This window comes from Gymnoscopelus microlampas (assembly GCF_963454915.1).
Source record: "Gymnoscopelus microlampas genome assembly, chromosome: 5".
Lineage (NCBI taxonomy): Eukaryota > Metazoa > Chordata > Actinopteri > Myctophiformes > Myctophidae > Gymnoscopelus > Gymnoscopelus microlampas.
Genome location: NC_139942.1, coordinates 9,300,665 through 9,318,980, shown reverse-complemented (window position 1 = coordinate 9,318,980; position 18,316 = coordinate 9,300,665). Strand labels below are relative to the sequence as shown.

Sequence of the window (18,316 nt, the reverse complement as noted above, 5' to 3'; positions counted from 1 at the left end):
CGGTGGAGGGGATCGTCTCTTTTAGACCGATTATTCTCATATGACCGAGGAATTTTACCTCCCAAAGTTAGTAATCTTTGCCACCTTCCTCCTGATTCATGCCTGGGCCTATAACCTGTTAGGTTTCCAGCTTCGCTAGCCATGTTGAGGAATGGTCACACACAAGAACTTAGTTTACTGTAGTTTTATTTCTCTCATCCTCACACAGCTTTGTTGTCTCTTTAGCTGCAGATCACAAAGTGCGCGCGCAAAACACACACGTCCCATACATTACACGTCATCAGGACGTATTTCCTGTAATACAAGCGCATAGCGCCACAAGAGAATCTACTATATACATATTATATACAATATAATATGTGCGCACACCAGAAACAGCATAATGGATGAGAACACACAATCCAACATGAAGCATACAGATGTGATTCATTTTTGCTATTCCTAATGGTTTTCTCTCTCAGTCCGTTCAATGCTGTCTTTCTTTTTCCTTGCTTTAGTGACATTGTTCCTGGAGCTCTGGAAGCGGTACCAGGCAAAGCTGGAATACAAGTGGGGCACCATGGACATCCTGGAACAGGACGAACCGCCTCGTCCGGAATATGAGGACAAGTGTAAGCTTTCTGGCTACACCCGGAACAACCCTTTCACAAAGGTAGGTCACATGAACAACTTGACAATGACTGCAAGGTTGAAACGTTGCGATTTTTTTGCTGCTTCTGAATGAAGACTTTTGAAGTGAGTTGCGAGCCACCTTGTTTTTTCAAGGTCACATGATCAGAACAAGAAAAGTGCACTCCTTAGAGCGCAGATCTCCACCAGGCTGGTTGTCTACCCAGGGCTGTGTCAGTCACAGTGTGCAGCGTCGCGATCCAAGGAATGGGAAATTGAGTTTGTATGACAGACGGTGCAACTTTGGTGGCACCCCCTATGGGCAGAAGTGAAAGTGCTTGTTTAGGTGCACTCTATAGAGACCCCTGAACGTGTGATTCTAATTTGGGGATAATTGCATGTTGAACACAACATTTTGAAGGCAATTACAGGTAAATGGTAACGGTCGCAGCACAATTTAGGGTGAACTAATTTGACATAATAAGCCGTTATTACAAATAATCTGTTTCTTATTAGCAATAATGTTTTTTATTAGAAAGAAACAAACATTGTTATACCCTTATTTTCCACTATTATCCCTTAATTATGTTCTAATTAGAAATTGAATGAAACGTAACAAAAGCGTTATTAGAAATGGTGTTCTCTGCTATTAGACAGAAACAAACACAGTTATACTAGACCTAGAGGCTAACAAAGCCTAATAAGACCTAACAAAGTCTAATAAGAAATACATGTTCTTTATAATGCCTAATGTTAATGTTATTTCCACTTACTTGACCGTCACATTACAACCCCGCAACTACTAACTACACAATGTGATGTTAGGCTACTATTAGTCTACTGTAAGGGTTTCGTTAGAACAAATTTGTTCTTTTTTAGGCCTTTATTTAATGTTATTTCCACTTACTTCAAGTTACTTTACATAAAATTACAACATTATACTTCTGCCTACCTTTTTGCTTAATAAAAAATATGATGTTGTTATTAGGAACAAATTACCTCTCATTACTACAAAACTGTACCATAAATTGTACACCAGCCAGTCCATGCTAACGTCATGAAAGGAGAATGCATGCTCGTTATATACCAATATTCGCTGATTATTAGTCTAATTTCTGACAAACTATAGGCCTACTTCCCAATAACTTACCTGCTCCAGAAATGTTATGGAAGCCCATTGCACATGACTGCTATACTAGTAGGGGGTGCTAAGTGAAAAATCGTTACGCGGCGGATAAAAGCATGAAAATGATACAGATGTCATCCTAAAACATCCTAGAAGGGGTGCCCAAAAAAATGTTAAACAGGAAGTGAGTTACGGACAAAATCCAAAATGGCCACCTAAACTGTTGACCGTTGACTCAAAAGACACCAAAATAATCTCCAAAAAGCATACAATTTGGCACACATGTCCCTTGGGTCATCCTAAGACATCCTAGAAGGGGTGCCCAAAAAAATCTGAAACAGGAAGTGAGTTATTGACCAAATTGAAAATGGCCGCCTAGTGTTGTCGATTGACTCAAAAGACAACTAAAGAATCTCCAAAAAGCATAAAATGTGGCACACATGTCCCTTGGGTCATCCTAAGACATCCTAGAAGGGGTGCCCAAAAAAGTCTTCAACAGGAAGTGAGTTATTGACAAAATTGAAAATGGCCGCCTACAGTGTTGGCGATTGGCTAAAAAAGCCTATAGAATCTCCAAAAAGCATACAATTTGCCACATATGTCCCTTGGGTCATCCTAACACATCCTAGAAGGGGTGCTAAAAATAATCTAAAACAGGAAGTGAGTTGAAAATGGCCGCCTACAGTGTGAAAGATGATGCAAGATACCTAAAGAATCTCATAAAAGCATGAAATGTGGTACAAATGTCCCTTGGGTGATCTGAACGCATCCTACAAAAGAGGTTTTAAACAGGAAGTGACCGCCTAAAGCAGTTGACACAAAAGAAAACATAAAGGGACATCATAAAAGTGTACCATTTGGTACGTACATTGAGTGCTTCTTAATATATATCCTAGAAGGGGTTATGTATTTGTTTGTTTGCTTGTGTATTAAACCTTTTAGGAAGGGACCATGTTGAAGAAATTCTAAATGGCTGTTTAAACAGTTGACCACGGCAGTCTGCATATTATGCAGACTCAATACGACAGGTTATGCAGTGCATAACCTGTCGTATTTTGTAGTCTACCTTCTGTTTTAATTTCTACATCATCTTATTTATTTTACTTCATGCATTATTCTTTTTATTTTACTCTTTGAATCTTCTTTATTTATCTAACTCTCTGCATATTCTTATTTATTTTACTCTGCATCTTCTCTGCTTATTCTTATTTTACTCTCTGCATCTTATTTATTTTGCACTCTACATCTTCTTGCTGGTTTTACACTCAATCTTCTTTACATACAATCTTCTCATGTATTTTCTTCTTGATCATACTGTTTTTGTGTGATTAGTGTTTAGTAACTACATGTATTCATGTGTGCCATTTCGCAATTACCAGCACATTGGCATAATGCTCTGCAAGGTAACCCAGCATCCCGGCATCTACACTTTCTCGAACAGAAGGGCTCAGCTTTGCAGCCACACTTGAGTTCTCTACACATTTTGGCAGCCTCTGGCAAGAGTGTCCATAAAGGTGTCCACGAATCAGCTACTTTAATCCATCCATATTTGTCAGGAGATGGTAGAGATTGCATAGCTTTCAGGCTTCTGGACCAAATGACAGATTGGCAAACTGCTCGATTTGAATGTTGTAGCAGTGCAGCCCGTGGGGGAGGAGTGTTTTCCATTGAGAGACTATTAAAACTTTTTTTTGGCACCCTTTAAGATGCATTCAGATCACCCAAGGGACATTTGTACCATTATGTCATGCTTTTATGAGATTATTTTTTATGAGTGTCTTTTGCATAATCTGTCAACACTGTACACGGCCATTTTCAATTTAGTCAATAACTCACTTCCTGTTTCAGATCATTTCAGGCACCCCTTCTAGGATGTCTTAGGATGACCCAAGGGACATGCATACCAAATTGTATGCTTTTATGAGATTCTTTAGTTGTCTTTTGAGTCAATCGACAACACTAGGCGGCCATTTTCAATTTCGTCAATAACTCACTTCCTGTTTCAGATTCCTTTGGGCACCCCTTCTAGGATGTCTTAGGATGACCCAAGGGACATATGTGCCACATTGTATGCTTTTTGGAGATTCTTTTGGTGTCTTTTGAGTCAACGGTCAACAGTTTAGGTGGCCATTTTGATTTTTGACCATAACTCACTTCCTGTTTAAGATTTTTTTGGGCACCCCTTCTAGGATGTTTTAGGATGACCCAAGGGACATCCGTATCAAATGTCATGCTTTTATCCGCCGCGTAACGATTTGACCATTTTTTGTGGTTAGCACCTCCTACTATACTGCTCACTATTACATATTATAAAACATGAGGCACATTAACTTAGGCTTTCTCAATACATTTGGCTAGGTGAAGACAAAATAGCCTAAACACTGGTTGCTGTATAGAGCATAACATCAACTCGGAAAGCTTAATAAATTGAAACAATTACTGCAGCTTATTATTTTATTTCCACTCACTACAAAATAAGCCATTGTGACAATGAAATCCAGTATTATGGACATATTTATTTTAAGTTTTTAAGGACACTAAAACAAACCTTGACAATTAACAATTAGGGATGCACCGAATGGGAAATTCTTGGCCGAAACCGAATGCCGAAAATAGAAAACAGATGGCCGAAAACCGAATACCGAAAGGCCGAAAATGATTAATTTAAAAAAATGAATATAAACATTTTTTTTTAAAACATTTTTTGGACCATTGCTGTCATGGCTGTGCTTCTGAGCTACATGATTATGTCAAAACTTGTCATCACTATAATGGGTCCATATTGAGATCCGTTATTTAAAACATATATTTAGTAATTGTGTAGAATTATGTATTTACTATTGTGTAGTAATAAAATACAATATGTCTCAAAACATTAGCATGCCATACAGTTGAATTATTGCAAATTAAATACATATTAATTCAAGAAATTAAAACAAATTTTGAATAGCCTAACACATTGGTTCTCAAAGTGGGGTCCGGGGACCCCCAGGGGTACTTGGGGGGGTTCCAGGGGGTCCCCAGCAAAATGTGTTAATATAGCGTCACAATAATTTTAACCTTTTATACTTTGGCTATTCAAAAATAGCAGATATACAAGCTCATAGCGTGTTGTAGATCTGCTATTTTTGAAAAATCATGAACATTTGTGCAAACCTTGGTATATATATATATTTTAAATTTTTTAACTCAAATATTTGCCTCTGGGGGTCCCTGGAACAAAATATTTGAGATGGGGGTCCGCGGCCAAATTCTTATCATTTTGGGGGTCCTTGACATGAAAAAGTTTGAGAACCACTGGCCTAACAAAAGGCAATATAATGTCTGCAGTTGCATTATTGCACACAACCAAAATACTTTCAGTTTAATTTCAGAAAAGTCTCACGCACACACACACACACACACACACACACACACACACACACACACACACACACACACACACACACACACACACACACACACACACACACACACACACAATCAAAGAGGGAAGCGTCTCTACAGGCTACAGCTGGTGTTAATTATTTTGCGCTGGGCAGGCACTTAACTAGCGCTGGCTTTCCTACTGTCGTTACACCTTCTGACATGTGTGGATTCTAGTTTGGTTAACAACAGCAAAGCTTGGTTACAAAGTTAGTATGTATCATTCCTTCCTTCCTACTTGAGTCTTGAGTTGAGACGGTGCGATCGAACGTGTGTGTGAGGGAGGGACGAGGGAGGCCGGGGGGGAGGAATGTCAGGCTCTAGCTGAGCTCTGAGAGAAGCAGCAGCAGCTCTATACTCCTCCATACGGCGGTGTGTTACCGAGAGAGACGTTCTCCCTACAACAGTGATTTACCGATCGGATTGTGTTGTTTCGGTGATATTTTTTCGGCCACAAAACCCTTTCGGCCGAAAGCCGAAAATGCAATTTTTAACCATTTTCGGCCGATATGTTTCGGTGGCCGAATATTCGGTGCATCCCTATTAACAATAAAACATTTCTCTGACAAATGTTGAATAAAATATATAAAACAAGTGTCCGAAAGTCCATATTCCAAAACGATACCGGTGTTGCTTCTCACACTGGACGTTAGCTCAGCTAGCATGAGGCTAACGACAGTGTAACTCGAGACGCCTGCTTACTACAATAACGTTAAAACCAGGACTTGTCTTACTCCAAACTGGATAAATATTAAACACTATCAATACAGATGAGTAAACTCATTCATCACTTATGCACTAAGTGGTACGATTGTCACGTAATGCTCCTGTTTAAATACACATGTGAGTCCTTCAGACACACCAAAACCTCTCCCTCTAAAATTGGATAAGCACACACACATCCCAGCTCGTCCCGCCCCCCAACCAATCATATGCTTGGAAAAGTGATGGACCGTCATAAAGACCAATCAGTCAACACGTTAGATAGCCCCTACGGAACCTCTCCCTCCGCTGTATAGCTCCGAGATGAGGTTCCTCGTTTCTCTGTGCCATTTTAGCAGGACATTGTCGCACATTTTCCACTTTACAGAGACTGGCTCGTGGCTCTCCACTACATATTATTCAATATGTACGGGAACACTCTAAGACACACCGCGAGGAAATAAGCAGACCCAGCTGCCCCCGCGGCAGCCCGAAGCAGTTTAAGCCCGAAGTATCAGAGCCCAAGGCGTGCTCCAATATCCTGCCATCCAACAGAGTATGTAATACTCGTGGCCTAGGCGCAAGACGCTACCTAGGCCCAGCTGGCCCCGCCAGATGCCAAGGCCGGTCAAACAGGCTCGTGGCCTAGGCGCAAGCCGCTACCTAGGCCCAGCTGGCGTCAGGCCAATCAACTGATTAGCCACCTAGCTAGCCCGCAAGGCGCAGGGCTAGCTTCCCATGCATGACATCACTCCGAGCCCGGGCCCGTCCTGCGGGAGCCGGGGTCTCGGAGGCACGGTGAGTATGACCTGCTGTACTGCCTGGAGCCCAGCACTCGCTCCGTGGATGGGGTGCTGGCTGCCACGTTCATGCAGTAGAACCTGGTGGATGTGGAGGGCGCCGCCCAAGAGGCCGCCGTACAGATCTCGGACAAAGGGGCACCTCGCCAGAGCCGATGAGGTAGCAAGGCCCTGTGTCGAGTGTGCCCGTACTCCCGTCGTTGGACTGGCTTGATTGCCTGTCTGTACGCCTCCTGGGTTGTTTCCACCAGAGCCTAGCCTTAGAGAGTGGTTCCCCAAGGCGGCTATGCCTATAACAGACAAAAGCTGGTCTGTTGCACCCATATTGTTAAGCATTTCTGTTATGTTTAACAACTGCACATGTATTCACTGATACAGTCACCTGTGGGCCTGTGTCCTGCCGACAGTAAGTCCTCAGGGCCCTGCCAGGGCATACTTCGTTTATACTGCAGTTGGAGAAGTAGGCTGCCAACACCCGTAGTCTTCTCATAAACAAAATCCATCCCCACAGACCTGTCCAAACCAGGCAGGGCAGGTAAAGAGGGGGAGCCATAGCCTGAGCTTGGCTCTCACCGCTCTGCCGCCCTCGGACGTTTAGTCTGTTGGGCTGGAGTAGAAGCGGCAACACACCATATATGTTGCGCTCTGCTCGTCCCTGACAGTACGGATGTGCTCCGCTGGAATCACCGAACCCGGTTCTCCAGCAAACTACGCCACAGCACGTGTAAACCGAGCCAGTCGGCGATACGCTGTATAGTGTGCAATGACTGATTCAGGGGACCCCTGGCAGACCCAGCACGTTCTGTCTTGCGTCGCTGAGACCAGATCCACAGACAGAACTCCGCCACGGACACTTAAACCGACCCAATCGGTGATACCATACCCTGCCTGTTCCTCAAACAGCCTGGGGAGCCTGCAAGCCAGTTGCTGCAGCTCCTCAATAAAGGTAAGGGCTATTCTGGTCACGCAAGCGCCGTGTATGCGGGCGCTGATACAGTGACGGAATAGCCTCTGTGTTGGCTAGCTGCATCCGGATAGCCATGGCTCTGTGCATTCTCAGGATGAGCAAGCAGCTTACTCCGTGGCTTCACACCGATGACGGATTCCACCACGCAGAATTACACCAAGGTGTGTAGACGGCCCCGCCGTGCAACACCATATATGGTGCGCTCCGCTCGCCCCTGACAGCACGGATGCACTCTGCTGGTATCACCACACCCGGTTCTCCAGCAAACCACGCCACAGCCGCGTAAACCGGCCCAGTCGGCTATACGCTGTGTAGTGTGCGATGACTGATTCAGGGGACCCGTGGCAGACCCAGCACGTTCTGTCTTGCGTCACTGAGACCAGATCCACAGACAGAACCCCGCCCCGGACACATAAACCGACCCAATCGGTGATACGCCGTAAAGCGGGCTATAATGGCCGCGGGTATAACACTGTTCAACTGACTACCAGCGCGCCCCGCCCAGTGTCTCCACTGACGGGACTCCGCCATGGACGCGTAAACCGACCCAATCGGTGCTACGCCGTATAGCGGGCTATAATGGCCGCCCAGTTTGTGTTCGACAGACCAGCACGTTCTGTCTGTGTCACTGGCAGATCGACAGACAGAACTACACCACGGTCGTGTGAACTGACCTCGTCAGCGATACGCCGTATAGTGCTTTATCACACCGTGCTGACACTACCACCTTTTGAGAGCCCATGGCCTCTGAAAAGGTCTCATGTTCAGTCCGCCAAGCTGAATCAGGCTCACGGCCGAGGCCATGAGTCCGGCAGCCTGCATGCAAGTCCTGTACGTGCCCTTGCGCCCTAGGCGCATGGACCTCACGCAAGCCAGGAAACTCGCCATCCTGTCCTGAGACAGGCGCGCGACCATCCTGGTGAAATCCAAGGATATCCCCAGGAAGGTGGTTTGTTGGGACGGAACCAGAACGCTCTTCTGAACGTTGATTGTGAAGCCCAGGGACTGTAGGTGAGCGATGGCCACTCTGGTGTGGCGCGCCACCTCTTCCCTCGAATCCGCTGACAGCAGCCAGTCGTCTATATACGTCGCCAGACGCAGACCCTGCTGCCGCAGCGGGGCTATAGCCGCCTCCGTGCATTCCACGAACACCCTGGGGCTCGGTGACATGCCAACGGTAGCACCGTGTACTCGTACACTCTGCCTTCAAAGCCGAAGTGCAGAAATTTGCGGTGCGGTGGATAGATTGGGACGTGGGAGTAAGCATCCTTGAGATCTATACTCGTCCACCAATCTCCATGACGAACCTGCTCCAGCAGCGTTTCCGTCGTGAGCATACGAAATTTGAACCATCATGTACCTGTTCAGGCCTTTGAGGTTCAGAATAGGTCTTACGCCCCCCCCCCCCCCCCCCCTTCTTTTTCACCAGGAAATATTCCGAGTAGAAACCGAGCCGGTTCTGACCCGGAGATGGTTCTCTGATAGCACCCTTACTCAAAAGAGCCGATACCTCGTCTCGCAGCGTGATGGCCACCTGGCCTGACGCTCGGGAGAACACTACCGTAGTGGACAGTGGAGGTGAGCTCTTGAATTGTAATCTGTATCCTTTTTGCATGGTGCGTAACACCCAAGGATGTGGATTGCAGCTTTCCATCTGGAAAGACAGCGAGCGAGAGGATTCGTGGGGAAGGTGGGGGCCGTTGACGTCATCTCCCTGTCGGGTTCTGATCGTACGCTGGCGAGGGAAGCCCGTGACGTCCGTGACGTAGACGGGGATTCCCACTGACCGTCGACATCCGCCCTGTAGCATCGCCTGCTAGCGTTAGCTGGGCTAATGTCGCTTTCGTCACCGAGCGAGCGCCTGTTCCCATGGGAACGCAAGGCCTCGCCGCTCTGAGTGCCGGATGCAGCTGCCCTAAGGCAGTGTTCAAGGGTTGGAGAGAAAACGACCGAGCCCCGGCCTCTCTCACTCTAGCCGGCAGGATGAAGCAATTCATGCACGCAGAGGGGTCCAGACTGCCCGTGCGCGCATGTTCCATCCCCCAAGCAAGGCATACATCTATCGTGGCCGTCCCCCAAGGGCATCTTATCCCACAGCCCAGACAGACGTGGGGCGCTGGGCTGGCCATGTTTGCTATATCATTTAAGCTATGTATGCACATCTATATACCTAAATAATATAATATATAGGTATAAATTCGTAAACGTCTGTATTTGTATATCTAATACTCATATACTCAATACTCGAATATTTGTATACTCATATACTCAATATTCGTCCGTTTATACATTTGTATTAAATACCCTTAATTTCTAAGGATATGAGCAGAGCCAAGTGTCTCTTTATCAGTGATTTGCAACAGTGACTTGCAACTGTTTGTCAGTGAGTGCAGTGGGCTGCCAGGAGAACTCCTGACCTAGCGCCACACTGCCCTCTTGTGACCTGCGGGGCACAGTGCAGCCCTTCTCTAGGGAGCGCCCAGGCCCCTCCCCCCACGCTGACGCTCACGTCGACGCTGAAGTAGGTACACGCTGCAAACTCTGTTTGTAATAGATTACTTGGCTCCGCCGATGGCTTTCTCGGCCGCGGCGGCAATGATAGCCGGTAGTAGATGGCCCGGAGGTCCGCCGACTGGGTCAGCCTCACCCGGGTTCCACCTCGGTACCGCGCCCAAACCAGCAGCCGCCCTGGTCCGCCCCCTGACTGGGTCAGGCTCGGAACCGGGCTGCAGCCGCGGCGGTGGCGATGTCGGCGGTCCAAGCGTTCGGCCGACAGACGGCTTCACAACTTGGTCGCTCGAGCAGACCAGCTGCCGCCCTGATCCGCCCTCTGACTGGGTCAGACTCGGAACCAGGGTGCACGCCGCGCGCCAGGAATAAATGGAATATACTTGTGTTGGTGTAAATATGCCAGCAAAGCGTCCCGAGAGGAGCCTCACAAGACCTGCTCTCTACCTAAAGTAAGTGGACCACGCCGCCAAACACCCGTTCTGTATACTGTATGTCTTAAGCTGAGTCCACTAAGCGTCTGCTCTCGTGGAAATCAAAGAGTCGAAGTGGCTCTGCCTGGGTGGGGCTTAAATACCCCACTGATCACAGATCAGGGCAGGGCCACCATGAGTGATGTGTCTTAAAGAGTATCCACGAGCACTGCCCCAGGGGGTCAGTTCCCGTACATATTGAATAATATGTAGTGGAGAGCCAGTCTCGAACACGATAGAGAACACCATTTCTAATAATGCCTTTTGTTACGTTTCATTCAATTTCTAATTAGAACATAATTATGGGATAATAGTGGAAAATAAGGGTATAACAACGTTTGTTTCTTTCTAATAAAAAACATTATTGCTAATAAGAAACACATTATTTGTAATAACGGCTTATTATGTCAAATTAGTGTACCGTAAATTGTGCTGCGACCATGCTGAAGATAACAAGAATACATCTGTGTCAAATTAAATTATTATTATTTTCATTTATTTTGCAGCAGGGCGTAAAAATACATTAAATTACAAAATATTAACACAATACAACAACAGAAAAAAAATTGCATTCAACAATCAACATTCATGAGAAATTAAACAAACACACTGATACATATGAAATCACGTCAGTTGAGCTCAACAATGGAATCAAGCCAACCTGCAACCTGATGAATCATGACCATAGCACATTTGAAGTCAAATAAATTGGAAAACACAAAAAAAGCAGACTGTACAAGACTGAAGGAACTACTCATCCCACAAACCATTACGAATACTATTCCAATGCTTCCAACCAATCGATCATTTAGCTTGCCTTACTTCTTCTTATCTTCAACATTCATCATTGAACGTTGAACATTCAATGACACTGAAGACAACAATGACAATGCTTGTACTTGTCTACATTGGATTGTTTATACATTATAGCATCTATGTAGAAAATGGGTGTGAGTGTCTCTTCCTGTCAAGGGTCAAGTTAAGATTGTGGTGTATTCAAGACTGAAACAGTAAAATATGAAATGAATATGATATTAATACATTATAATCCCAGGAACTGGTAAAGTGTCTCACAACATTGGGAGACCAAAAGGTTGTTAGTCCGGGGGTCAGACCGTGGCTATCAGCTGCAGTTGAGTTAATCACGTCTAAGCATCCTGTCTATTGTCATAGGTGTGAATCTAAACACGGGATCCGGCCAAGCTCTTTGTTCTCACAAAGCGCATTCTAATATTATGCAAGAGTGCTCCCTCCAGAAGGGAGGGGCTGAGCTCCAACAGCGGGGGAACCCAGGAGAAGAGCGCGTTTCTTTTAAGTAATTTTAATTATCTAGATCATTCATACAACGTCGGACATGTCACTGTTTAGACTTATTTCAAAGCTAATAAAATGTTGTATAATAATGTTATAATGTGAGCATGTGGGAAAGTACGGTTTTATAGATAGGGATAAAGAAAGATTTTATGTGTCATGGGTGAAGGAGGCAGATCATTAATTCATTGCATGAGAAGGGGCTGGCCCAAGCCTATTGTTTTGACAGAGCTTGTTTGTGATTGATTGATACAGAAAGAAGGTAGTGCTATCTGTAATAAATGTTTTGGTATATAATGGTTTGTATTTGAAGCGAACAGGGCTCCGTAATTGACAAGTAAGCGGATGCCACGTTCAGCAGAATATAGCAGATTCTATGAACAAGATGCGCTATATATTGATTCGACCCAAATGTATGGATTGCTAAAGAACTCTGACAATAAAGTGAATTGTTTGAGAATGAAAACTCTGGTCTCTGAGCGCTGGCTTATTTCCTCCCTGGATATGCATTCTTATGGTCAGATACGACAAGATGCCTGTCTCTGTATCCACTTACAATAACAGTGTGTACAAAAACAATAATATAAGTCAATGTTATCAGAACAGAGAAATGTAATGTGATTTTATTGTAATGTTTCAGGAAAATGAAAAGCTGCCTTATGAACCCTGTAAACAACGTGCTTTGGTTGCTCTAGGAATAGTGGCCGTCCTGTTCTGGGTAAGGTTGATATGCTACTCTTATTTATCATTGTCTCCGCCAGACCGAAAGGCATGGCGAGAGAGTATGTTTACCTGTCTGTCCGTCCGTCCGTCCGTCCGTCCGTCCTTCCGTGTGTCCGTCCGTCCGTCCTTCTGTCTGCGAGCAGGTAATCTCCGCCACCGTTGGCCCAGTCGCTGTGAAACTGCGCACACACACTCCCTGGATAACACAGCAGAACCTCTGCCCCACATTTTTCAGATCAGCCTGTCATAGCGCCACCATGAGGCCGACTTTTGCAAAACACATTTTTTGATATTACTTCTACAGATTTTCTCCAAAAAACACGCAAATCACACAGTATCTCCATAGCCATGTGATCAACACGGATCTGTCCGATTTTCCATATTCCATCCTGATTGGCTAAGATTGGCTTCCAAAGTTTGCATGATAGGTTCATTTTGAACAAAATGCCTCAAATCATGAATGCAGCATGCACTTTCCGTGCAATTTTCGACAGAGATTCCCACTTGGCCCCAGGAAGAAATGTCACTTGAAAACTTTCAAATCAGCCTCATGGTGGCGCTATAACAGGCCGATTCACGTTTTTAGCTAAAACTGCACCGATCTGCGTGCAACTTTGCATGCACACTCCTTAGGGGCCAAGGAAAAACCTTTGCCCTGTATTTTTCACATATGCCTTTTAGAGTGCCACCAGGAGGCTGAGTTTTGTAAAACACATTTTTTGGTCTTACTCCTTCAGATTCTGTTCAAAAATCACGCAAATCGGTACACAGTATCTCTATAGTCATGTGATCAAGATGGATGTGTCCGATATTTCACATTCTATCCTACTTGGCTAACATTGGCTTCTAAAGTTTGCAGGATAGGTCCGTTTTGAAAAAAAATCCTCAAATCAAGAACGCAGTGTGCGATTTCCGTGAAATTTTGCACACACATTCCCACTAGGCCGAGGAATAAATGCCACCCTTTTCACATTGGCCTGTTATAGCGCCACCAGCTGGTCTAATTTTGCAAACCACATTTTTGGAACATAATGCCTCAAATCATGAATGCAGTGTCCGATTGCCGTGCAAGGCCTAAGAAGAAATGACACCCTTTTCACATTGGCCTATTATAGCGCGACCAGGAGGCCATAATAACCTACCTGACCTGGCGGAGACTTGTGTTCCAAGGAGCACTTTTTCTAGTTTCAAAAGTTATCAATACAAATTTACAAACTACAAACAGTAGTGATAGGCCTGTCCCGACTAAGGATTTGTATAGTCGAATCTGATTGGCGACTAATTGCCAACAGTCGACTGGCAGTCATTTGTTGTTATATTTTAAACATATAACAACTAACTTAGTCCACAATTTACGGCAAATAAGACAAATTTGGTTAACTATATGACAGCCCTATTAACCAAGCTGATTGCCCGGCATCCGCTGCACATGCGGTGCGGAGCAACATTAAACATTAAATTCAATTTAGAATAGGCTAAGCCTGCCAAAACAATTAAACAAACAATAATCAAATAAGAATAATAATACAGCAATAAATAACAAAACTAAATAATATTAGGCTAATTATGATAAAATAAAACAAATGTCTGGAACAGGCAATATTTATATATGGACTACCTTTTGGGTGCTCGTGCAGAGTATTCTTCATTGCTCAACGTCTTTGTGTTTCACCAAACAGTTCTTGCACACACAACCTTTGTGACCAGATGTCACCGACACCGCACTTTCCCCACACATGCATGTTTTTTTCAGGAAAGCAGAAAAACATTGCGGAAATATGAATTAAAGGATACGGCTTTTGTACCCAAAAACCCTTTTATGGAGTGTGTTCCTGTGGAACCCCTCCATTCTCGTTACAGGAGTACCAAAGGCTACACTCACTCTGCCATGTAAGGGTATTGAGTAGGCTACAGGGTATTGAGCGAGTGACAGATAATGAACTTTAGGTTACTAGTGAAACCCTGGTTCTTTTATATCACAAGTGAGATTCTCACCAATACAAACCCCTGCTTGCATTGTGCGGAAGAAGCGTACTTATTTCGAATGGCCATTCAGCCCTCAGCAGCACCTTATGAGGGATAAGGGGGTGGGGTGGCGCCCTGCTGACGTGGGATGACCGTGACTTTGTGCCAGCCAATAAAGTGTCTGGAGTAAATGCAACAGGGGGGCACTGTTACTTATAAATAGGCGGCTGCAGTTATGAAAAAAAAGCACCTAAGCCAAAACTAATTGCAACAAAACGTTTTTCAACTGTTTCTTGCAGTATTAGGTGTCCTTAATAACATACTCAAAGTTTACCAAAGTTTGAGCACTGGAAAGGTGTTATTTTCAAGATGGCGTCCAAGATGGCCTAAAAATCTTTAAAATAACCTAACTCCTTCATTATTTATCCTAGACAAGTACTTTTTGTGTCTTACCCTATGTTTTGGGGGCCTAGAAATCCACTGGAATTGTCCAAATTGCAGAGATACAATTAGATAATTGTGAAATCCAATATTTTGTTTGTGACTCTATTAAAACCCTCTGAAATGGTCACCCGTTTCAAGTGAACTAAACTAATTATGCAATAAACTAGTTATATATTTTTTTACTGGAACAAGGCTTCAAGATATCCTTAAAACACAAGTCACAATTTTCATTTTTGTCAATTTTGTCATTCAGAAGGTGCATGGCAGAGAAAGAGAATATTGTCAGTTGATATAGTATTGCATGCAATATTGAAAGGTTTTGGATAGCTCTGTGGATCAAATGTGAATCAAAGTGTCATCTTGTAGACACAAGATTTTGAAAAACAATAAATAGATTTTTGAAGAACTTTTTAACACATTAGGAAGGCAATCAGTGTGAGTGAGTAAAGAGGGGTGGGGGTGGCTACGGAGGAGCTCTTCACTCAAAACCCATGTCTCTACTGGGGGCCTAGGCAGAGGGGAGTATGCGGGGTAGGGTTGTGTGAGGAGGTAAAAGGGGGTCTGGTGTAGAGTTTAGAGGGCCTAGGGTTCCCCTCAGGTGGGTGGAGGGGAGTATGGGGAGTGGGGGTCACTGGATTGCTCCCTGGGCACTTGGAGCACAGAAGAGCAAAGTTATAGGAGCCAAGGAGACACTGAGCTTCTCTCCCCCATGTCCGAGGTGCAAAACCTCCAACAGTTGGCTCAGACATGTTAAAGCTATAGTGGGGCACTTGGGAGCTCAGGACGAGTGCTCATATGCAGTTAAAGAGAATGGGGCTTGTCGGCCCCTGTGGTGGTAGTTCTAAGACCTCCACGTCATGCATCGTGATAGCCAAATTCCAATATTCAAGTGTCCATCATCAAGTCCTCCACTCCCGCCTTAGCCCTGCCTCGGAGGCAGGAGGTGAGGAGGCAAGGAGCGTAATTTTTAAGTGACAGCAATTATGACGTGTCACACAGTTGGATTGCTGGACTATTTCGGAGCTAGGAGGGTTGTCATGTGGAGGAGGAGAAATTATACGCCACCACGCATTTCAACAAAGACAGTTCTGCAAACGATACATGAAAGATATACAGTACTTGTATCTTGCCATATTTCACTCCAAGTGGCTTAGGGAGCCTGCGCTCACCTGGTTCTCAGCAAGTCCAAAAGCAAATTAGCATTTGGGATGCAAACAATTTCTAAGTCACGCTGGAGGACGGAGTGAGGAGGAGGCAGAAATTAAGCTTATGCGTTAGGCTGAGAGGAGTGTCCCTACGTCGCCTGGCTCACTGGATAGTCCCACTGGTCCCAAGTGGACCTCCATGCTGGCTCCTATGCCCTATGGCACTCGTGAGTGGCCATAGTTAGTGAGGAGGGACCCCCCATAGTGGTGGTTGTAAGACCATGTGGTGCATGACTGTGTGTCAGGCAGACAGGGGTGTCCCTATGTCGGACTGGCTCACAGGAGAGTCGGTGACTTAGTGACTGGCTCAGAGCATCCTTTCTCTCCAGAACAAAAACAAATAGTCTAACCATTAGGTGTATACAGAAAGCAATGCTTGTTTGTTGGATAGCAGCAGGGACAAAGCGTGGAGGTCGGTTAGATCGGGATTCTATGGGAGATTGGAGCCCAGGGCGTCATGGGCTGTCTCCTATGCCTCCTTGATGTTAAAATTATCCAGAAAAAAAGATCAAGGTTATTGCTATAGCAGTACCAATCACAAAATAAAAGACATGTGAAATGAATTTTGCACAAAAACCCCACACAACTACTCTCAGGAATAAGAAGATGTCTGTGACAAGCAAATCTGAACCCTCTACGCACCGCACTCCTCCACCACCCCTGCCTAGACACCCAAGACAGCAGACACTAGATACATGTTGTGATAGCTCTGTACTGTCTTGCATATCCTCTCCAGGCCCATAAGGGGCCATTTCTCTCCACTGTAATATTTGAGAATTTGGCCAATTTGCTATTAAAAAGGTCTTAAGAGTGATTAAGTTGTCACTTTGGAAATGTGCAGATACACTGTATACACTTATACTGTATGTTGGTTTGTTTACTGTTGAGTGGGAAAACAATGATGCATATTAAGCTAATCATCTGGGGGGGGGGTGAATTCATGTATAGGTGATGAATTCACCAAATCCTGGGCATTATGGCACGTAGAAAAGGGAGAAATGTCCAATTACATTGTTAAATATGCTTATAACCATGCTTATAACCAATTTCTTTTATAATTCTATACTTGTAATCACTTGAATATAATTTATATTATGCTAATTAGATCCAAGATCACCAAAACCTGGGGTTAGGCACCAAAATTACTTGTCTAGGATGAATAATACAGGAGTAATGGTATTTTAAGGATCTGACGGCGGCCATTTTGAAAATCGGACCTTTCTAGTGGTCCGATTTTGGTAAACTTTTGATATGTTATTAAGTACACCTGATACTACAATAAACCATTGAGAAACCTTTTGTTGCAATTTTTTTTGGGTCAAATCATAACTGCAGCCGCCTAAAATGAGACATCTGATTCATGATATCAAAGAACCGGGATTACTCTAGTAACCTAGAGTTTTCAATTGACAATACTTCTATGAGGTGTAATTAAAAAACTGCAACAGTCTTGAAAGTGCAATGTCGATCATGTCTGGTCACATAAAATGTCTTTGTCAAGATCAGACTCTTATCCTGTACAGTAGGTCAATGTTTACATCATTGAAGATAAACTAACTAACACTGAGCATTTTGTTGTGCATACATAACGTAATCCACACCGGGATCGGATTCATATAATGAAGCTAGTTCATCTCTTTCTCTGTATAGTATTACTTCAGCACATCACCTCCTCTTTTCTCCGACAGCTGCTACTTATCCCGGCCACGGTAATGGCTATCATCATATTGCGTCTACATGTGCTCCTCACCTTCTCTGGTCAACTGAGAAGCAGCTCCAACTCCACTCCAACTTCAATATATGCAGACAGGCAGATGGCCATCTCTTTCAAAGCCTCAGTCACCATCTTGGTCTGCATCATGATCCTCAAGAAGGTCATCAAATTAGTTTATATGGAGGTGGCTGTGTACATCACAGACTTTGGTGAGAGTGCTTTTGTATTTAAAACAGAAACTTCCAAATGAGAAGCAAGATAGTTTAACAACATATGAAGAACATTTAATTATCTACTTTTAAGTTACTGGAAAGTAACACAATTGTAGATTCAAAGAGGGAAC

The 18,316-nt window shown here is 44.3% G+C and overlaps 1 protein-coding gene across 1 annotated transcript; it reads left to right on the top strand.

Moving 5' to 3' along the window:
• Positions 1 to 553: 553 nt before the first annotated feature.
• On the top strand, positions 554 to 18,223 carry LOC311044889 (anoctamin-6-like; the record flags this gene model as incomplete). The annotated part of the gene is made up of 3 exons (XM_084056700.1): positions 554 to 652; positions 12,563 to 12,640; positions 17,948 to 18,223. The coding sequence occupies exons 1-3, from the start codon at positions 560 to 562 to the stop codon at positions 18,221 to 18,223; spliced, it is 447 nt and encodes a 148-aa protein (XP_083912826.1). The 5' UTR covers positions 554 to 559.
• Positions 18,224 to 18,316: the final 93 nt, after the last annotated feature.